Source organism: Leiobunum rupestre, chromosome 6 (assembly GCF_980474605.1).
Source record: "Leiobunum rupestre chromosome 6, qqLeiRupe1.1.hap1, whole genome shotgun sequence".
Taxonomy (NCBI): domain Eukaryota; kingdom Metazoa; phylum Arthropoda; class Arachnida; order Opiliones; family Sclerosomatidae; genus Leiobunum; species Leiobunum rupestre.
In genome coordinates, this window is record NC_143389.1 from 24,717,390 (window position 1) to 24,742,069 (window position 24,680).

The window sequence follows — 24,680 nt, forward strand, 5'->3', positions numbered from 1 at the left end:
AATGTGTAACACAAACACAGTTGGCTGTTTGGAAAAGCCTTTTAATTTTTTGACACTCATTATTTCCATCAAGCTAACAGCAAAGGACAAACGCGATTTTCTTTGTTATTAAACCCTATCAAATCTAGCGCCAGATGTTTGCAGTAGATAATTCATTTGAATGGAAATATAAATAATATATTATAAAATAATTATACAAATTATTATTTTTCTTCCGGAAATCAGGAGATGATTAGGGTGCTAACTAATAATAATAATAATAATAATAATAATCAGCTAGGCTAATACCCAAGGCACCGCCTTAGGCCTAAGTAATCGAGCGACTTTTAAAGGTGGCCGGGTAACAATGCGTAGGAGGGTGGTGGCAAGCCCTGCAAGCCACGCGAACCTACAGCTCCCTTCACTAACTATTACCGTTAACCTCAACAAATCCATATGATAGCCTGAATATACTCTCTATTTTAAGAATCGCTTCGCCAAAAATTTTAAATTAAATGTTGACAGATCGAATTAAGTTTAATCAAAGAATTCATTGAGAGCTTTTGACCAAATTTTGAAAACTGCTTGAGTTCTGATAACTTATCTTATTTGAATTACGGTATTACGGATAGGGCCTTTTCGGGAATTGCGCTGACGACTAGGGAAATTAAAATATTGGGAATTACCCATTGGGAGAGCTGACCATTTTAGGAATTGAGATTATTAGCAGTTATCAGAGATCCTGGCATATAGAGATATGAAACTCTCTATATCCGCAGCAAACAATTTATTTTTCCAATTTTCTCCGATCTCAGCCCCGCCTGTACTCGAGGGGTAATCGTTTTCGGACATTCGGTTATTTTTACTTCGTTTGTTTACATTACATGTGCGTGTTTGGGCTAATACAAACGAAGAAGAAACCGCGCTAAAATTAAATTTAACTATTATTGCGATAGTATAAATAAGTAGGCCTAAGTATTTTTAAATAAATTAGTATATTTAACATGTCGTTTAAATAATATGCACGTTTTGACCATTTATCGTTTTGTATATTCTATGCCTTGTTTCAGCGCAATGAGGAGTTCTTTTTTGCGGTACAAAAATGATAACAAGTTGGCAAGCCAAAATATACCTCTCCTCCGAAGAATTGTCCCTAGTGGTATTAATTTCTCGAGACGACCCTTAAAGATATCTCCGCAATTCAGAATTATTTACTAAAAACGTAATCCCAGTTCAATCCCGCCCGGTATAAAATTTTAATTTTAATTAAAATAATTGAGACGAAACAACCGAGTTTAATTTATTCAGAATAATGAAAATTAAGTAGTTACAACAGCGAGTTAGACGTACTACAACAATGCACAATTGAATTTAACCCTATTTACAGAACAAGTTTATCAGTTAAATATAATACGAAGCAAATTTTAATAAAAGAAATATCTACAGAGGGTATTTGTATTTTTCTCGCTTACGAAATACTTGCCGCATCTTTAACGCTCATTTTATTTCAACAGTTGCCCTTGATGAAGATACCGTAGAATAGCTATATTCGACATCTGGGGGTGGACGATTCGTAGACTTCCTGTTGACGTTGTGACACATACCGCATGAAAAAGACCAATACCGTCCAATTTCCAATATCATATAATGACTCGCACACCCAGGAAATCAATGACTGCATTGGGAATCGTAGATATCCAAATATCAACACCAATAAAAAATGTATTAAAAAGAAGCGAAAAACTTACCATTCACAAAGCACATAAAGACACTTGAATATACGACAGCTCGTATATCAATAAATGACCGTAAATGGAATAGTTAGAACTCTTTATAAATTAAAACAAACGAACCCAATTGATGAACTGCATTAAACATCTTAATCAGTCGAGAAAACGTTTAAAATAAATTACGAAGTAATGACGACCCAGTTAAAAACAAGACCGACATAAGTGTAAGAGGACGATGTATACAACTCGATATTTTATTAATAAATGAACTATTACGCTTGAAAACTAATACGCTAAACACACAATAGATAAAAATATACGACTGAAAAAACGAAATAAATTACAAAAAACTCACGCTTCTACCCTTTAACCATCTTATCTGCCGACTGCACTAAAACAAGATTTGACCTTTAATTTTCATACGTAAACAATTTAGACTTTAACAAATTCACAAAAATTAAAAAACCAAGTTCAATAAAAAATATCCACAGATATTGTATTCATCCGTTTACTAAAAAAACCCGCCTTATCATAATGGTTCCTTTACTTTAAAATTTTCCCTAAGGAAGTCAATGGCTCGGCGGTGAACTATCCGCATGGTAACAATGCGACCCGACTTCAATTCCTAATCCCGATCAAATTTTACATTAAATATAAGATTAATATAATTTATAAATATTTAATTAAATATAAGATTAATATAATTTATAAATATTTAATTAAATATAAGATTAATATAATTTATAAATATTTAATTAAATATAAGATTAATATAATTTATAAATATTTAATTAAATATAAGATTAATATAATTTATAAATATTTAATTAAATATAAGATTAATATAATTTATATATATTTAATTAAATATAAGATTAATATAATTTATAAATATTTAATTAAATATAAGATTAATATAATTTATAAATATTTAATTAAATATAAGATTAATATAATTTATAAATATTTAATTAAATATAAGATTAATATAATTTATAAATATTTAATTAAATATAAGATTAATATAATTTATAAATATTTAAATAAATATAAGATTAATATAATTTATAAATATTTAATTAAATATAAGATTAATATAATTTATAAATATTTAATTAAATATAAGATTAATATAATTTATAAATATTTAATTAAATATAAGATTAATATAATTTATAAATATTTAATTAAATATAAGATTAATATAATTTATAAATATTTAATTAAATATAAGATTAATATAATTTATAAATATTTAATTAAATATAAGATTAATATAATTTATAAATATTTAATTAAATATAAGATTAATATAATTTATAAATATTTAATTAAATATAAGATTAATATAATTTATAAATATTTAATTAAATATAAGATTAATATAATTTATAAATATTTAATTAAATATAAGATTAATATAATTTATAAATATTTAATTAAATATAAGATTAATATAATTTATAAATATTTAATTAAATATAAGATTAATATAATTTATAAATATTTAATTAAATATAAGATTAATATAATTTATAAATATTTAATTAAATATAAGATTAATATAATTTATAAATATTTAATTAAATATAAGATTAATATAATTTATAAATATTTAATTAAATATAAGATTAATATAATTTATAAATATTTAATTAAATATAAGATTAATATAATTTATAAATATTTAATTAAATATAAGATTAATATAATTTATAAATATTTAATTAAATATAAGATTAATATAATTTATAAATATTTAATTAAATATAAGATTAATATAATTTATAAATATTTAATTAAATATAAGATTAATATAATTTATAAATATTTAATTAAATATAAGATTAATATAATTTATAAATATTTAATTAAATATAAGATTAATATAATTTATAAATATTTAATTAAATATAAGATTAATATAATTTATAAATATTTAATTAAATATAAGATTAATATAATTTATAAATATTTAATTAAATATAAGATTAATATAATTTATAAATATTTAATTAAATATAAGATTAATATAATTTATAAATATTTAATTAAATATAAGATTAATATAATTTATAAATATTTAATTAAATATAAGATTAATATAATTTATAAATATTTAATTAAATATAAGATTAATATAATTTATAAATATTTAATTAAATATAAGATTAATATAATTTATAAATATTTAATTAAATATAAGATTAATATAATTTATAAATATTTAATTAAATATAAGATTAATATAATTTATAAATATTTAATTAAATATAAGATTAATATAATTTATAAATATTTAATTAAATATAAGATTAATATAATTTATAAATATTTAATTAAATATAAGATTAATATAATTTATAAATATTTAATTAAATATAAGATTAATATAATTTATAAATATTTAATTAAATATAAGATTAATATAATTTATAAATATTTAATTAAATATAAGATTAATATAATTTATAAATATTTAATTAAATATAAGATTAATATAATTTATAAATATTTAATTAAATATAAGATTAATATAATTTATAAATATTTAATTAAATATAAGATTAATATAATTTATAAATATTTAATTAAATATAAGATTAATATAATTTATAAATATTTAATTAAATATAAGATTAATATAATTTATAAATATTTAATTAAATATAAGATTAATATAATTTATAAATATTTAATTAAATATAAGATTAATATAATTTATAAATATTTAATTAAATATAAGATTAATATAATTTATAAATATTTAATTAAATATAAGATTAATATAATTTATAAATATTTAATTAAATATAAGATTAATATAATTTATAAATATTTAATTAAATATAAGATTAAAATAATTTATAAATATTTAATTAAATATAAGATTAATATAATTTATAAATATTTAATTAAATATAAGATTAATATAATTTATAAATATTTAATTAAATATAAGATTAATATAATTTATAAATATTTAATTAAATATAAGATTAATATAATTTATAAATATTTAATTAAATATAAGATTAATATAATTTATAAATATTTAATTAAATATAAGATTAATATAATTTATAAATATTTAATTAAATAAAAGATTAATATAATTTATAAATATTTAATTAAATATAAGATTAATATAATTTATAAATATTTAATTAAATAAAAGATTAATATAATTTATAAATATTTAATTAAATATAAGATTAATATAATTTATAAATATTTAATTAAATATAAGATTAATATAATTTATAAATATTTAATTAAATATAAGATTAATATAATTTATAAATATTTAATTAAATATAAGATTAATATAATTTATAAATATTTAATTAAATATAAGATTAATATAATTTATAAATATTTAATTAAATATAAGATTAATATAATTTATAAATATTTAATTAAATATAAGATTAATATAATTTATAAATATTTAATTAAATATAAGATTAATATAATTTATAAATATTTAATTAAATATAAGATTAATATAATTTATAAATATTTAATTAAATATAAGATTAATATAATTTATAAATATTTAATTAAATATAAGATTAATATAATTTATAAATATTTAATTAAATATAAGATTAATATAATTTATAAATATTTAATTAAATATAAGATTAATATAATTTATAAATATTTAATTAAATATAAGATTAATATAATTTATAAATATTTAATTAAATATAAGATTAATATAATTTATAAATATTTAATTAAATATAAGATTAATATAATTTAAAAATATTTAATTAAATATAAGATTAATATAATTTAAAAATATTTAATTAAATATAAGATTAATATAATTTAAAAATATTTAATTAAATATAAGATTAATATAATTTATAAATATTTAATTAAATATAAGATTAATATAATTTATAAATATTTAATTAAATATAAGATTAATATAATTTATAAATATTTAATTAAATATAAGATTAATATAATTTATAAATATTTAATTAAATATAAGATTAATATAATTTATAAATATTTAATTAAATATAAGATTAATATAATTTATAAATATTTAATTAAATATAAGATTAATATAATTTATAAATATTTAATTAAATATAAGATTAATATAATTTATAAATATTTAATTAAATATAAGATTAATATAATTTATAAATATTTAATTAAATATAAGATTAATATAATTTATAAATATTTAATTAAATATAAGATTAATATAATTTATAAATATTTAATTAAATATAAGATTAATATAATTTATAAATATTTAATTAAATATAAGATTAATATAATTTATAAATATTTAATTAAATATAAGATTAATATAATTTATAAATATTTAATTAAATATAAGATTAATATAATTTATAAATATTTAATTAAATATAAGATTAATATAATTTATAAATATTTAATTAAATATAAGATTAATATAATTTATAAATATTTAATTAAATATAAGATTAATATAATTTATAAATATTTAATTAAATATAAGATTAATATAATTTATAAATATTTAATTAAATATAAGATTAATATAATTTATAAATATTTAATTAAATATAAGATTAATATAATTTATAAATATTTAATTAAATATAAGATTAATATAATTTATAAATATTTAATTAAATATAAGATTAATATAATTTATAAATATTTAATTAAATATAAGATTAATATAATTTATAAATATTTAATTAAATATAAGATTAATATAATTTATAAATATTTAATTAAATATAAGATTAATATAATTTATAAATATTTAATTAAATATAAGATTAATATAATTTATAAATATTTAATTAAATATAAGATTAATATAATTTATAAATATTTAATTAAATATAAGATTAATATAATTTATAAATATTTAATTAAATATAAGATTAATATAATTTATAAATATTTAATTAAATATAAGATTAATATAATTTATAAATATTTAATTAAATATAAGATTAATATAATTTATAAATATTTAATTAAATATAAGATTAATATAATTTATAAATATTTAATTAAATATAAGATTAATATAATTTATAAATATTTAATTAAATATAAGATTAATATAATTTATAAATATTTAATTAAATATAAGATTAATATAATTTATAAATATTTAATTAAATATAAGATTAATATAATTTATAAATATTTAATTAAATATAAGATTAATATAATTTATAAATATTTAATTAAATATAAGATTAATATAATTTATAAATATTTAATTAAATATAAGATTAATATAATTTATAAATATTTAATTAAATATAAGATTAATATAATTTATAAATATTTAATTAAATATAAGATTAATATAATTTATAAATATTTAATTAAATATAAGATTAATATAATTTATAAATATTTAATTAAATATAAGATTAATATAATTTATAAATATTTAATTAAATATAAGATTAATATAATTTATAAATATTTAATTAAATATAAGATTAATATAATTTATAAATATTTAATTAAATATAAGATTAATATAATTTATATATTGTAAAAATATATTCCCCAAAAAGCAAAAATAGACTTAGAAAATACATAATGTTTTGTCTGCGTCACGTAAAAAAGATTGAAGATAAAGCCCCATTTTCATGCTCGCTGGTAGCGGGTAAAAATTGTAAAAATTCGCTTCCGCGACTCGCAAGCATGAAAAGAAACCTAAAATATCTTTTTGAAACAGATCGACGCGGAAAGTCAAAAAGTGTGTAGTTGAAGCGGTTTTTGACGATTTTTACCCGCTACCAGCGAGCATGAAAATGGGGCTTAATGAGCACGCGCTGACAGTGGTTTTAAAAAAGTGTGCACGCGCAAAAAATAAAAAAAAACGTACTAGCAACCGTCAAAAAAAAGAAATATAATTTTTTCTCTCCGTAACCCTAATTCAATTCTGTATTTATCCGCATTTTTAATCTCTTACTAACATTAAAAGTATCTATTTTAAACATAATTTTAGTTTTTTTCTACTATTTTAACTAAATACGCGCGCAAAAATATTTCATGGTGCCGAAACCCGGGACCTTAGATTGATAACGCAACGAAATTCAACAGATCAATCGACGGTCTCAATTACGAACATCAAGTTTAAAGGTTAGTGGAATTACGTAAAGAAACGAAAATGCCAAACGAAGAAGGGGGCGAAGCAGCCTTACCAGCGGAAACGAAAGACTCCGTAATACGAAAGCAGTCAAGTTATAAAGGAGTGATAACAAGGGCCGTAAACATAATAGACGGAATGTTGAATGATCCGTTAGGTATAAACATACCGACGCTCAATCTCGAGTTACGAAAACTTGACAAGAAAACAGAGACGTTGAAAGAGTATAACCGTAACGTACACTTATTCATAACGAACCAAGACGAAATGAATGCGGAAATAGAAGATAACGAAATAACGTTCGATAAGATTTTCGAATGTAAAGAAAGAGCTAATGCTAGATTAAGGCCACTGGATAGATTACCACCGAACCGAAATCTTAATTTTCCAACCGGAGAAAACGTAAGCGGAAATAACGCCGCGGCTATGCATTTACCAAAAATCACTATCGGACATTTTAACGGGGATAAATCGAAATGGGAAGATTTTTGGGGACAATTCGAAACATCCATAGAAAATACGAACTTAGACGCACCAATCAAGTTTGCCTATCTGAAATCTTTATTGGGAGGAAACGCCGCGCCTGTGGTCGCAGGATTTAGCAATACCGCGGAAAACTACGAATCGGCCGTGAGTTTGCTCAAGAAACGTTTCGGAAGAAAGGACGACATTATCGACGCCCACATGAATAATCTTTTAGATTTGGCCTTGACACCCGTGGAATCGTCTAGCGACGTCGTAGCTTTGCGAAAATTCTACGATAAATGCGAAGTAGAAACCAGATGCCTCGATAACTTAGGATGGGGACCGGACAGATACGATGCCATTTTCATTCCAATTATCTTGCGCAAAAAAATTAAAATGCGTTGCGTTAAGCTTTATGCGTCGAAAATGCGTTTAAAAGAAGGCTAACGAGCTTTATTTCCAAGGTTTGAAATAGACGCTACCAACAGGTGGTAGGTTAAAACTGTTAAAACTCATAAATTAAAATATGTTTAAAAATTATTTCAGCTAATTTAAATAGATTTTTTGAATAAATTTTACTTTTTAAATATAGAATATAAAAACCTAGCGCTATTTTTAAATAAGGATATAATAAATGTCTGACCTGTCTGTAAAGCCAACTATATAAACTTGTCTAGTTATATGGGTGGTAAAGTGTCGACGCTTACCCAAATAACATATCGTCAATCTTATTTTAGCTACTCTCATTCAAATCAGAAACTAATTCTTGAGTCGGTAAAAACGTCAATAAATTGAGTCCACAATTACCTATCAGCAAATCAGTTGATAGTCAAAATTTAGGTACATTTATTTTACGTCGGCAGATAGTGGAATTCTTCGATTAAAAATGAAGTCGGAAATATTTAATTGAAAATAATTTAATTAATATTAATTAATTTTTTATTAAATAATTTAATAATTATTAAATATATGATATAATTTAATAATTATTAAATATATGAAATAATTTAATAAAATACTTTGACTAGTTAAAGGAACTGGCAAGGGGAGCTTTATAGGGGAGAACAAAAATTCAAAAAAGTCATCGGTGACCCCAATTCGGCGGGACGGAACTGACCCTTCCAACCCTCCCCCTGTTTGAGAGCGGGAAATCGGGAAATATTTGCAGCAAACTACAGATATTTAGATAATAATCGACGTTATAAGCATACAGCGTTTAGATCATTTGTTGCTTTTAACAATGGGCCTCTAGGAAGAAACAACAGAAAAGTTGTTCCTTCCTGTGTGGTACATAGAATCAGACAAAGGTATCCAAATCCTAATGGTAACTACACGGGATTCAGACCGAGGAGAAATAATAATGGCCAAGCTTTGGACCAACAGAACAGGCATTAAATTTAAATTGTGTACAGGCGCATTTTTATTAATCAATTTAATTCAGTGCCAGAAATAAATAAGCATTTTTTAGCAGTATTTTGTAATTAATTTTCTAATAGTTTAGTCAACTCTAAAGTCGTTGAAGAAAACCTTGTTTTTCTTTCTCTGGGAGCTATTAATTCCTCTTTTGGAGGGCAAGGTGGCTTTATAGGCTTTGCGTTTAAAATGCTATCCGGAAACATTTCGTTGCTGGTTCGTAACCCTTCCTTGCTAATAGTTAAATCCAACAAATCCTTTAAAAAAATTAACAATTTGTTTAACCTTCACAGGCACAGCAGACCACTTACAAAGGAGACTACCCGAGGTGTAATACACCTATTTTGTTTAAACTCGGGTGTTTAGTAGACCTTAATGTAACTGGAAAAACCCCAAAGGGAAATGTCTCCATAGGCAACCGTTTTGCCATGGCAACCAAAAATGTTTTTGAAAACACAAAATGGAATTTTTCCTATGAAAAATAACATGGGAATCTGTAAAAATGTTAAAATATTTAAATTTTTTAAAATGCTAAAAACAAAAAATGAAGTAAAAATAATTAAAAAGTTCTAAATTGATCAAAATTTGATTAATTTTGATCGATGTGATCAATATCGGTTAAAATGAACAAAAATGGCTAAGGTTTCAAAAATGTAAGAGAAAATGAATAAAATTGCAAAAAATGACACAATATCTCTAAATGTGTGATTATTTTTCAAAAGTAATAAATTTGAATACATTTGACCAATTTTGATCAAAATTATATATTTTGATTAAAAATGATACATTTTTATAAAAATTTATTAAACTTGATTTACTGTGTGAAATCAGTGTAATGTCTAGGAAAAATATTCGATAAAATTTGATTAATTTTGATTAATTATCAACTTGATTAAATTTGAAAAAGGTGATCAAAATGAACAAAATTTAGAGAAAATGTACGAAGATGACTAAAATTGTCAAAATATCTGAAAAAACGTTAAAAATAAAATTACTTTTTTAAAATTTTATAAAATTTTATCAAGTTTAATCAAAAGCAGGGATTGTGATAAAAATCATTAAATTTCTATAAAAATTAATTAGTCTTTATTAATTGTGAAATATTGGTACATTATATCGATAAATATATTTTATTAAACTTCAATTTTATTAATTCTAGTCAATTATATCAACTTGACCAAATAACAAAAAGATAAACAAAATGAACAACAGTTTAAACTTTTTAGGGCAAATGATATCTAAAATTGTCATAATATCTTTGTTTTAAAATATATTTTTTAAAATTGATATAATGTCTAAAATTGGACCAATTTTGATCAAAACTAATTTTTTTGGATCCAAATAGATCCAATTTAACAAAAATTTATTAAACTTGATATATTTAGTAAAATTTGAGTAAAGGTTTTCACTAATTTTTTTCAATTTTATCAAAAAGTATGAAAATTAACCAAACTGGCTAAAAATAAAAAAAACATGAGATGACTTGAAAATTTTCCAAAATAGATAAAATATTTCCAATTTGATGTAAATAATTAAATTAAAGATTTGATCAAATTTGATCAAAATTTAAAACATTTTGCATTAAATGCATGAGATCCAATTAGACAATAATAGATTAAAATGAATAAAATGGGTTAAACTCTTGTAAACATTTATGAACTATAATATTTCATAAAATTGGAACTACTATAGGTCAATATGATTGTTATAGATGAATATGGACCAAATTGGCTAAAATGGAAAAGATGTGAGAGATAACCAATAAATGGTTCACAATAGATAAAATATGTTAAATTTTAAGTAAATAGGATTGATTAAACCAAATTTTATTCAAAATTAATATGTAATATCCTTATATATCAATTATATCAATTTGATCAGAGAAGAAAAAATGACCAAAATGAACAGAATTTTAAAATTTTTGTTCATTTTGATCATCTTTTTCTAATTTGATCAAGTTGATAATTGATCAAAATTAATCAAATTTTATCGAATATTTTTTCTAGACATTTCACCGATTTCATACAGTAAATCAAGTTTAATAAATTTTTATAAACATTTATAATTTTCATCGAAATTGGTCAAATGTATTCAAATTTATTACTTTTGAAAAAATTCACACGTTTAGATTGTTGAAAATTTGTTGTAACGTAATAAAATTTAATTAACCTTAACAAAACATTAAAATCCAAGTAATAAAATTAAAATTAAAATTGTATAAAATTGTACAACCTAAAATAATTTGTAAAATCTGTGAACTCTTTTTCAATAATTTGTGTATTATCTTGTAATTGTGGGAAAATAGGTTTTTAATCCATTGTAACTCGTTTCGAGCATTTTTATATTACAAAGTACCCAAAAAATACTCTCCCTTTTTTTTTACTTGTAAAAACCACCATTGTAGGAAGACGAAAATGGTGACGGGCGGGAGGAGGTACGATACATAGAAAATCTAAAGAAAAATATTCCATTGTAACTATAGCGTCGTTGTGGTCAGCAAGGCGCTCTAATCGCCTCGATATTCGTTTCGTAGCTTTCTCTCTGTGTCGTGCCAAAAAACCCCGTACGCCAAAATTTTCCGCTTTTTTCAATGTTGTACGCAACTGCATATTTCGAAAGTTGTAGCAATACCATTCTTGTAAAACTTGAGGGTCGAGAAATAGGCCTCACTCTCATAGACTGGAAACTCACTACTCCGAAAAGGTGGTCAATTTTTTCGTAGCGCCACCAAGTACTCGCTGCGCGAACTAAAGTAATTGAACCACACTGCCATCTATCTGTTGCTTTTAGATCCGAAAATCAAAATGGCAATATAAATTTTTTTGTAGCGCCACCAAGTACTCGCTGCGCGAACTAAAATAATTGAACCACTCTGCCATCTATCTGTCAGCCTTTTCAGATAGTCTTTAAATTAATTAGTAAAATTTGAAAAATGCTGTTACAACAACACTCATTTTTCATTGCATTATCTTATTTAATTATTTTGGAATATTCGACATTGTTCGAGGTTGTAGTTTTGTTTAGAAAGTAACCATGGTGACATTTACAGTCTTAATACTGCGATACGTTAATTAACCAAAAGTTTGCGCTGATTCAACTTGGTTCTCAAGATATTGAATATTGAAGAATTTACTCATTTATTCTATATAATTGTACACTTAAAAATGATATAAAATTGTGTAACTTTTAGATAACTTAAAGTGCATGCTTTTTTCCATTCTTATTTTTAAATTGTATAAAATTTTACAAAAATAAAACATTTATTATAAATTATATTTTGTGACAAAGATTTCTTCGATAGAACAAAATGGAAAGTTTTCAAATTGCTCTTTTTTTAGATATCCCACATGAGGCTATCCAAGAATTAAACATTTATAACTGAAATATGCTTAAGCTCAACAAAACGCGCTTTACTTTACTAACTGGTACATCTTCCAGGATTTTGCTGCCCTCTGTCCCTGAACCACTACTAGCGCTAATTGAATAGATGGCTGCTTGTTGGGTTGTACTTGTACAATTAGTTTCGAAATTAAATAACCATTTTTAGTAATTGAAACGCAAAGATTAGGCTTCTTGATATTTTTTTTTTGAGTTTTCCTACTACGACTGCTCAAGTTTGGGATTGAGTTCTGGCCCCCCAAAATGGAGTACTCTCACATCTTTACATTTTGTTGAACATTTAACATGAGTGAGCATAGCTGTACTTGGATCACCACCATCGTATTTCTCTATTATTTCCCTCGGTTCTTTAGCCAGTAAGGGCCTTGTATGTTCGAAGCTTTGGTCTAACCAACAGGTCTGTTATGGCCTAAGAGTATAAATGTAGTAGTAAATATAAATACACTAAAATATTGAGAAATTTCAGTAGCATACTTCAGGAAGATCTTTAACTTTATGGCCTAAAATTCCAACGATATGTCTCACTAAACCCCATTTCTTTTCTTGACAAGCTTTTCTATAGAAATCTTTGACCAGATCTTTAAAAGTGACTGTTCGATCTTGTCCACTAATCCTGGTTTCAAGCTTTAAGACTAATGAATGAAAAAAATTATTGTAAATGTAAAAGACTTTTTAGATGAAATCAGTTTGTATCTCTTACTTGCTTAATCGCCAAATAATGCAAAATACCTCCAGTTCTTCTGTTTCGCGAAACATGGTCATTAAATCCTCTTCCCCAAACATGTTCAACGATCGATCAGTCATGGTTTTCATTCTTCGATTAGCTGAAATCCAAGTTCAATCATCATCCAGATCAGCAGTGGGAGATGGACTCCAATCCCCGCTTGAGGAATAATACGAATCAGTCTGAAACAGAGGCAATCACCCTTTCTTGGGATTGTGGGGCTCAGTTGCCTTTCGTAGTTAACAAATTGACAATGTCAATTGCCCACTTGGCGACCTTTGTGGACTTGTGAATGCCTCCGTAGTGCTCTCTGTTGACTGCTAGTTGACTCTTATGCTGAAGAAACGACCAAGGATTTCCGGTGCTTTTTGAGATGAACATACACTATTTGGCTGGTGGTCTCTAGCCTTTAAAAACAATGAAGTGTTATGGCTCTAAGTTATAACACTGCAGTTTAGCATCGTGCAATTTCACAAAGCCAACTGTATAGAATCTTCTTGCATTCACAATACTTAACAAAGTATAATTGTGATATGATCATATGAGATTATTCGCATTAACATTTTCTGGTTAATAGCACTAGCAGTCAGTTTTACAAAACTGCATACGTTAAAAAAAGAGTTCCAATGAAGGCTTTCACTAAATCCAAAAAAAAAACCAAACATTCACTCATTTCAAAGCATAAACTTTACAATGTTCCTGAAATATATGTAGAAAATCAGATTTGGTAGATGTATTACTTCTTATCATGATTTAACAACCCAGGTGGGTAACTTTTAACAATTTCTTATTCGATTTCACTGACTTTTTTTTGTTTATTTTTCTCTCTTTCCTCTACAAGCTCCCAGTTTATAAAAATCACTGCATAATATATACGCATTTTTAAATATGTTAGGACTATTTTATTTTTAAACCCTTGGCAAATATCTGCTTCTATAACAACTGTTTCTTTAGCTAATTTTGATAAAATGCTTGTTTTATGCATTTCGTCATTAAACACTTTAATAAAAATCTTTTCAATTTGTAACATAAAGGATGTCACTATGTCTGAGGGAGAAATTAACCCACCAAAGTCTCCCTTTTTGTAAGAATATGCTTTTAAATGAGTGAATGTTTGGTTTTGATTTTCAAGATATTCAGATTCAGTGAAAAAACGACAAATTGTTTTATCACTTTCACAGTGATGGGAATCTCGTACTTTCTTGATAACGCTACCAGTAACATATGTTAGAGCATTGAGATCTATGGCATTTCCAAATGCCTCGGAAACTGCATGTGCGTCTATTTCTTTCAAGCCTGAAATTCTTTTTTTCTTTGAGAGATTAAGGCTTGTTTTTTCTGCTGATTTCCCATCTTCATTGCCTGAACTGTTGTTTATCAACGAGTCTTTATTTTTAAGACTCTTCAAAGTTAGTAAGATTTCACCAAAGTCTCCTTCACAGTTTTGACCATCACTGCCTTGAAGAAAAGATTGGGTTAATGTTTGCTTGAAGGCGTCGCTAAATTGCATAGCATTTGGATTCTGGCGGTTGCCCCCTTTTTGGCGTATGGTACAAAAATAGTTTTCCAATGGATCCTGGGTGAAACGTCGAGTGAAAATAAAATGGGCTCCTTCAGCATTAAGGTCTTGCCATAACCCTTTAATGGCTGCAATGGATAGTAACCATCCATCCACACAGAAAATTCTGGTATTTTTGTTTGGTAGCTCAAATTTAATTGACTTAAGCATTTGTACTGATTCATCAAGGATTTTATGGTGCAAAGAATTCTTTGTCATCATCCTTCTCAACTCCTTTGTGCTGTCAAATTTGGAGCAATTGACAGCATCAAACATTTGATCAACTCTCCCTATAAAATCTGCGGTATATGCAGCCTCTGCCTCCAGTTTTCCTAAATTTTTCAGTAACAATTTTTTATATAGTATACGTTTGTATACCTGCAATACCAGTTGATATTCAAATTGACTTACCAAATGAGATACATGTTGACATTGCTGCAGAGACTGTGTGGGAAAAAATTTGTGCGGCATCTTTCACTCTCATTTTAGAAAATGAAGTGGGATGCAAGTGTTTTTTTTTTAGTTTTGGCGCTAATCGAAGAGGTCTTGTTCGGTCATACTTAAAAAACTCATCTACATAATGAAAGCGTACTGGTTTGCCAAAGACTTCCATTAAGTAAGTACGAAAGTTATTTCTTAAACTTTTCAGTAAGTGTGGTGGGTCGTACAGACCAAAGACTTTCTGGCTATTATGCATAAAAAATGGCTGGTTTTCTGTTAGTTTCAAGCGATTGAAGAGACTTCGGTTCGATGGCCCTTGGTCTGAAATTATCGCTCTAACATTCAGGCAAATTGCTTGCAGCCTTGTCAGACATTCTTTCAAATGACTCTCCATTTTTGCAGAATTTGTAGTCCCACGGGCAAATGTAAAGCTCAAAACTTGTTTCCATGGCTGGAATATGCCATGCAACATTATGACGAAAGCTTCATTGGCTAAAACTTTTTCTCGATCACCATTCCCATTGTCCAAAAAGCCCTCAACCTGGTCCTTGGATGGATTATAAGAAAGACCAGTCATTAAAGAAACTTCATCCATCAAAAGGACGCAGTTTCGGTTTCTTGGAGACATCTTTTCAATTTTCTTTTTTAAAGCTTGGAAGATATTTTCATTGAAACCAGGTTCTACCGAGACGTCCTCCAACCAGTTTCTTAAGGTTCTAGGGTCAGGAAGTGCAAAAAGTTTTCCAAGGAGTCTGTAGGTCTTGGGGCTTTGATAGAACACTGACAAAGCAATTTGCTTGTCCATATCAGACCATCTTCTTCCTTTTTTGGGACGTTTGTTGTTCAATATCTGAGAATGAAAGAAGTGTTCTTGATCTTCTGTCAGAAAATCTTTTGCCACTAAACTTATAGTTTTAATTTTCTCTGCTTTAGTTTTTGGAATTTGGGATTTTAGGTTTTGTATCCGTTTTCTGCTTCGGCTCAGAAGTGTTGTTTTGACTTTGAGAGTTTTCTTCAGTTTGATTTTTCTTGGAGTATCAAAAAATCGTTTCCTTTTGATTAGACTTTGAGTGCAGGTTTTACCTAATGTTATATTAAATAGAATAAATACATTTAAAAAATTAAATTAAATTTTAAAATACTCACCAGTAAAAGTAGCAGATGGCGATTTAAAATTAGATATCTGTACTTCAGATAAAGCAGCATCTTTGTTCATATTGATCACACCTAACAAAGTAATTTAGAAATTAATTACTTTAATTTTTTAAGATATACTAAAAAATAACTACCAGTGTCAATAATAGGAGTATTTTGGACCGAAACTAAAGGAACTTCAATGTTTAACCGACTGTTTAGATTACTCAGTTCTAAAATATTCATTAATTATTATTATAAATAATTTAATATAGAATACAATGGCATTGATTAAGTTTAAAAATATGTAGACTTGTACCAGTTTCTGTATTTATACTTTCATCAACCTTTCCGGACATGGATCTAGAATTTTCAATTTCACTTAAAACTTTCGTTCTTCGAATGCGAATTCTGGGTTTTCTCAAAACTACATAAAATGAAACTAAATTATTAATTGTTCGAATTATTTAAAATATACGATATTACAGTTATCGTTGTCTTTATCTGGCTTGTTCATGTGCGTAAATAGAAACTTTTGATTTTCAAAAAAGCATTCCATAATCTTCACAAGCGAAGGTGGTCGACACGTACTTTCATTTAACTTTATCCAAGAAGTAAATTCCTATCATAATGAAATATAAATGTTTTGTTTTGTTATGCTGAATAATTTTTTTGTTTATACCGGGTCCTCATCCATTAACATATTTGCCGTTGTTGGAAGGTCATTATTCAACAAATATTCATGGACCAAACTTTTTGATAGATTTAGTTGATATCTGGTAATGTTCTCTAAGGAAAAGGATTTATGATATTATTATCCATAATTAATAGATCAAGATTTTAATTGTACCTATTTGTTGTGGAGGTTTTCCATTTACTTCGTGGAACCCTGTTGTGCTGCTGAAAGGTTCATAATTTAAGCTGTCCAGTTTTCTTCGCGAAGGTGGTGAATTAATTGTTAATGAGTCTGCCTCTAAACTTCTTTTAAAACATGAATCATTGGTCAATAAACTTTCTTCAAATATTTGATTGTGTAGACCTGCAAAATATTACATTAATTAACCCATAATTAATGTATTTTTCAAATATACAACTAGGTCACCTGGTAAGTTTATGCTATTGTCTAAAGGTTTCAAAGAAGTTAGGTTTTTTGTACTGCAGGTTTGAGTCTCAAAGTTATCTTTTACTGATAAAGGTGATGTCAAAAATCCATCGCCAGTAAATAGTTGGCCAACTAAAGCTATAAGAGTTGAATTAGTCCAGAATTCGGGTCTATTTAAATCTATATATCACCTGTTAAATCAATGGATCGCTTAGGTGTTGAAAGAACATTTTCAGTCTTTGGGTCTTCTGTACAAAAAATAAATTACAATCAGGCATTACTCAATCAGGAATTAATTTAGTTTCTTTCAGAATCAAACCCTATTTTACCATTAGAAATAATTTTCAATGAGGGACTGATAGAATTAGATGTTATTTCTATTTCACCCGTTTTTATTGTTGGAATGGCATTCCAAACCAAGTTTTTTTTGGCGTTATTCATAAAACAATCATTTTTAAAATGATTCGCGCAAACAGTATATGACTTATTTAAAAAATGAGGAGTTTTCTCTTTTAAGTCACAACGCTCCGCATTGGAAACCCAAAGGTCACACCTAAAAAATAACACAATTATAAGTTTAAGGTGAATTTTTAAACAATAAACTTTAAAAATTACAAGCTCACCTTTCTTTATCTTTAGGAAACCTAAAAAAAGATATATTTTTATCTTTCTTTCTTGTATTACCGCAATAAAAAAAAGCGCAATAGGTCACTCATAAACGTTTTTCATGATCCATTACGTAAAATGCGATAAAAAATATAACTAATAAAAAGAAGACAAAGAAAAAGTATTTGGGCAACACGCACACGTGGCTTCAGTGATATCGTTGTTCGCAGTCTCGTCCGCGTTGGCCCGTTTTTAAACTGAAAAGTTCGGGCCGCCACTACTACGTGGCGCTGTTGTACCAAACAAAATCGTTCAACCTATGTCCCCGTAGAGCACTCCAGTCCTTTGCTCTCAACTTGGTCCTCAAACCAAAAGGGCCATTTTTCAGTCGCTAAAATAAAACAAACTTGACTTTTCTTTAGAAAACATTAAGACTAAGTTCAATTTATTAAATCGCGATACAACCAGTTCCTAAAGTAAAAACCTTTTAATTTCAAAATAAAATACTTAGGGAGATTTTTTCAGTCGGTCAACCTAAGTAAGCCCAGCGCTCTCCCAACTTTAAACGCCGCTCGAGCTACTTCGCAACATAGATATATTGTCATTTTTGCAATTTTATTCATTTTCTCTTACATTTATGAAACCTTACCCATTTTCGTTCATTTTCACACATATTGATCACATCGATCAAAATTAGTCAAATTTTGATCAATTTCGAACTTTTTAATTATTTTTTATTTATTTTTTTGTTTTTAGCATTTTAATTTTTTTTTAAAATTTTTAACGTTTTTTTTTTAAAAACTATCAGATTCCTATGTTATTTTCCATAGGAAAAATTCAATTTTGTGTTGTCAAAAACATTTTTGGTTGCCATGGCAAAACGGTTGCGTATGGAGACATTTCCCTTTGGGGTTTTTCAATTTACATGCAGGTCTACCAAACACCCGAGTTTAAACAAAATAGGTGTGTTACACCTCGGGTAGTCTCCATGTTAGTGCTTGATTTAGCGCACACTGTCTTATATCTATTCAAAATTAAAATCAATGAAAATTAATACAACGAATACTTTCCCCTTATGTAATTGAAATAATTTGGAATTCCGTCTTTGGTCTTGGCTTGTGGTCGGTGAATGTTATTGTTGTGATCAAGCGCTGCTAGTATATTGCGAACAACACAAGTCTTATACCAGAATGAATAAAATCATCAATATCCTTGAAATTTCTACCGAGTTGATAGATACTACTACTTACTCGAATGGCAGTTTTTTTTAAGGCATATGACAATATCACTGCATGAAAAGATTACAAACAACCAATGTGTCTAAATTACATCATTTATATTTTAATTAGTTGGAAAATTGTATAAAATAATTTACTAATGATAAGGAGCGTGTGACTTTGAAATACCGCAAAGGGAGGAGGAGGATAAAAGTTTACTGAAAAATCTAAAGGCCTGTCTAAACAGTTCGATTGTCGTAGCAACGCGTTAAATGATCGAAAACAGATTAAAAAACTTTAACAAAACTTTAATTCAAAAAGAGGGGGAAAGTAACTGAAGTAAAAAAAAGAGTTACAAAATTATATTATCGCCGCGACTTGGTTGTAAACGTACGAAATTGTAGTTGAGTCCAAAACTCGCGTGATCAGTAGTGGCGTACTCCTGTAATCCCAAGCGTCTGTGAGGCAGAGTTTGTGGATGGCCGTTTGAGGAAGACCACGAATACTTCCGCCACGGTTGTCTCCACCCCTGTCCCCACGTATCCCCCCGTTGGCATGGCCGTTACACATATCTCGCCCTGATTAATCAAATGGACGAGAGGACTGAATTGTCCCACACGTCACAATCGACTAAAAAAAGAATTCGGGCACTGTTGACCCGTTGGGGTGAGAAGAGAATCTAACTACGTTTTTGACCAAAGGGTGAAAGGGACGCTCGCAAGGAGGTTAACAAAAAATGGTGCAATCGTAATTTTCTTGGAAAACACTTGGAAATATACCGGAGAGGGAACGGGCTAAAGTTCGCCCTCCTGGTAGGCCAAAAAAAAGGGGGAAGCAAGAGGAAGAAAAAAAGACCTTGAATTATACTTTTTGACAATGAAGTAGCGGCTCAAAATGTATCAGCTAAAGGCGAACAAAAGTAAATAAATTTAAAGAGTACAAAAATGAAAAAAAGAGGGTTTTGCGATTTATAAGCGAGGGAAAGACCAAAACTGGATTCTTTATATCAAATTATCCACATTTTGTAGCCAATGCCTTTTGTTTTCTCTCTTCAAAATTATAATATCACTTATAGTGAGGTGGCGGAGTGGTTAGCGCTTTCGCCTCGCAGCAAGAGGAGCCGGGTTCGATCACTGGGTGAAAATCTGGAACCACTCCGAGTCCTTCTGCGTAGAGTTTGCAAGGGGTTTTCCCCCGAGATCTTCGGTTACCCCTTCTCATAAAAACTTGCAGAGGTTTTAATGCAATAGTTAATGTAGGGACGCTAGTAGTTAGCTGTGGCAGGGCTAGCCTTCTCGCTCCCACATAGTTTGAATTCCCCTGTATCGCTGTTAAAAGGGCCTCAGGTCTGTTGCGATGCAGGTTATAGCAAGTCGGCCGAGGCCGTAATATTAGTTCCACATCAGTGTATTAGAGTGGACAAACCTATACACCCTTAGAAGACACAGGTAGGCAAACTAATACAAAAGCTGTTGAGGCTACGTGATTTCTTATCGTTTGATTTATAAATTGCCACCCTAAGTTAAAGAGTGGATGCCGCCCACCATCAGGAGACCCTGGTGAGAAAACTAATATAAAAGCTGTTGAGCCCATGTGATTTCCTATTGTTTGATATATAATTAACCATCATATCTTATATCATCGCCCACCCTCAGGATAAGCGGGTGGGCAAACCAATACAAAAGCTGTTGAGGCCATGTGATGTACTATCGTTAGATGTATAAAATTCCATCCGAAGTTGAAGGATTAAAACTTGGGCGCCACCCACCCTCAGGATACATGGGTGGGCAAAGCAATAAAAAAGCTGTTGAGGCCATGTGATTTCCTATCGTTTGATATATAATTTACCATCCTATGTTAAAGAGTGGCCACCGCCCGCCCTCAGGATACCCGGGTGGGCAAACCAAATTAACCCATACAAAAGCTGTTAAGGCCATGTGATTTCCTATCGTTAGATAGACGGAAAGTATCAAAGGTGAAATAGGTAAGCCAAACACGACGAACATAATTCTTTTAAATTATTGAAATTAGTGGAAATATGATTTAAAGACATTTTTAAGCTGGGATTCAAATGGGTTTATTTTAGGAAATTTATATCAAACATTTGGGTAGTTTAGTCACCAAAAGTCTTGTAAATTCGCAAATTCATAAAAAAAATTAATTTATTAACTTGTTTGTTCGATCTCTCTCCCTTTAAGGGGGCTGGTCGGAGGAGGCGGAAACTAACGGCACTGCACGTTCTATCGTTTGATATAAAAAGCACCATGCTAAGTTAAAGAGTTGACTTTAACGTATTGTTATTAAAGGGGGGTCGAAAATGTGCCCCCTGTTTACCTGACAGACCTGAAACTGGCCATCGGTAAAAGTTGTGTAGCCCCACACTGTAATTCAAACTTCCCGCCACGCCCGTGTCACCCTTCGTGTAAATCCACTGGGTTGGGGGGGAGACGAAGTTTGAGGTTCAGTTGACCTTAAACGCCGTAAATATACGTAAAATAAAAATAACGCGGAAAAAGGAACGACAATTGTGACAATTTAACTAGTCAAATCCCCCCGCGTCGCTAACAAAAGCGTTCAAAGCTAAAAGTTTAAGCATGAAATTCAAAAAGGACACCGTGGCTCGCTTGGTAGAGGCGTTGGTTTTGGAGATTACGCGGCCAGCAGCTATCTGGGTTCGAATCCCGGCGACTCCAATAACTTAATTTATATAAATTATTTTTCGCAGCTCCATCTACCGTGTCGTTGCTTTTCCACGACAGACAAACAACAACAACAAACACTTAACGACAATCCGTTCATAGCAATAGTCCCACTTCGATATATATATCTCGATGTGGAACTAACAAGCGTGGTTCTGCGGTAGAACGCTCACCTGTCGTGCAAGAGGGCTCGGGTTCGAATCCCGGCCGATCAAAAAATTATACTACACCCAATGACAAAAAGAGGGTGCTTTTGGAAAAACCTTTTCCCTGATTCTAAGAAACTGGGTACGCAGTGATTACCCTTTGCCTCGAAAATGCGAACGCAGGCAGACAGACAGACCCACCCACAGACAGACACGGTGGTTGTATAACCCCTCCTAGGGTACAAAGTCCCCTCGGAGAGGTAAGAGTAGATTATTATTATAAACACGCTGTTGTGCTAAGTAAATAATACCGATAATTTTCAGAGAACTCGAAAGCTTGTAGGAATGATTTATCATTGATGATGTAGTGCAGTTTATCGTACGCTTCACTTTCATACTGTTGCATTCCTCATCGGGGGTTCTATTTCTTCATAGCAACATTCACCGCCACCCCAATCATGCCCGTTGGTATATGGTGTAATTGTCGGCTTAATATAAAAGGCTTCATTACAAACCAATTAGAAAAAGATTTACCCTCATTTCATTTGCATCTCCTTCGGAATTTTCTGCGGACCACCAAAAATGGCTAACTAGATCATCTATCCAGTCTTCTATAAATCTGCAATTTTTATCTTTGCTAGCCTAAAAAATAAGTGATACCAAACGTTTCCAACGTAATTTGTAGGAAATATTTTACCCTAACCTCAGGTTCTTGGCAGCATGCCAAATGTCATGCGAATGCTTAATTTGATGGTATTCTGTCCCTAAAAAACCATAAAACAGTATACTTGAGAATTATTGCTAAAGCCACATCAGAAACAAAAGAATTTCATTAACTCATTATCTTTCTAATTCCTTTATGCGTATCGGTAACTACTTCAGCTACTTTCGATGTTGTAAAAGCAAGATGAGTAATTTACGGAAGCATAAAGTCTCCATGTTCGGACTCTTGTGGTCTGTTTCACTTTAGGTAGCAAATACCATCGCTATAATTTGGCCTGTTTTGATGTCAATTGCAGAATAAATGCAGAATTTTTAACAATAGCCAGGGCTAAAGAAATGAATTTGATTTTATTATTTTAATTATATTAACCTTCTAACAGTTTTACGTTACCTATCCATCCTAGCATCGCCGGCTATTATCAATATGGTTCTTTGCACCGTGACAGAAAAGCCACTTGCTGAGCATCCCAGTAATGTAAAATTGCAGGGTAGCAGTATGCGTCATGCAAATCGTACATAATAGTATGACTAATGGCTTGCATTAAAAAAAGGAGAAAAAGTGTTTAACTGTAAAAAAAGCTAATTATAAATTGTGTTTAAGCTTTAACCTACTAATGAATACTTACTTTAGAAAACGAACATCCTGAATATAAAATACTTGCTGCTAATTTCAAGTTCATATCTGGATTAGCAGACGTCCATTTGAAAGAATGCAAGGGGTGTTTTGGCATTTCCAAGAGTATTTAAAAACCGATCCCTTATAGTATCTTTGAGCAGTCACCAATTTACCACAATGTTCATAAGTGCAGTTTTGGTTAACGTAAGCTTTCTCTATGAGATCTACTAATTTTTCTATTTCTACTAAGCAAGCGGTGTTAAATTGAGTTTTTCTGGAGACTGAACGGTTTGTATTTCAGAATCATTCAAAGTAATCGATGGATTTTTAGGACTCCCATACGCTGCACTGAAAAAAATCAGTACGTTCAATAAGTAGGAAACGTAATTCGTTGCCCAGGGGACGTTCAGTAAATAGAAAAATTAGCCAATGCACAATGGTGTTTTAGCGTTGAAAGTAGTTAAACAGAGCGTTCAGAAAGTATTTTGCCGGAAAATGTCTTTGGCTCCATCTCCTAGTTTTTAAAATGAATATATCTAGCTATGAATATACAATAGCATAGCCTATCTAACCTCCCGCTAAAATTTGG

The 24,680-nt window shown here is 27.9% G+C and overlaps 1 protein-coding gene across 1 annotated transcript; it reads left to right on the forward strand.

Moving 5' to 3' along the window:
- Nucleotides 1–7,869: 7,869 nt before the first annotated feature.
- Nucleotides 7,870–8,760, forward strand: LOC149940475 (uncharacterized). The gene has a single exon (XM_090179277.1). It carries the CDS (start codon nucleotides 7,870–7,872, stop codon nucleotides 8,758–8,760), a length of 891 nt encoding a protein of 296 aa, XP_090035403.1.
- Nucleotides 8,761–24,680: the final 15,920 nt, after the last annotated feature.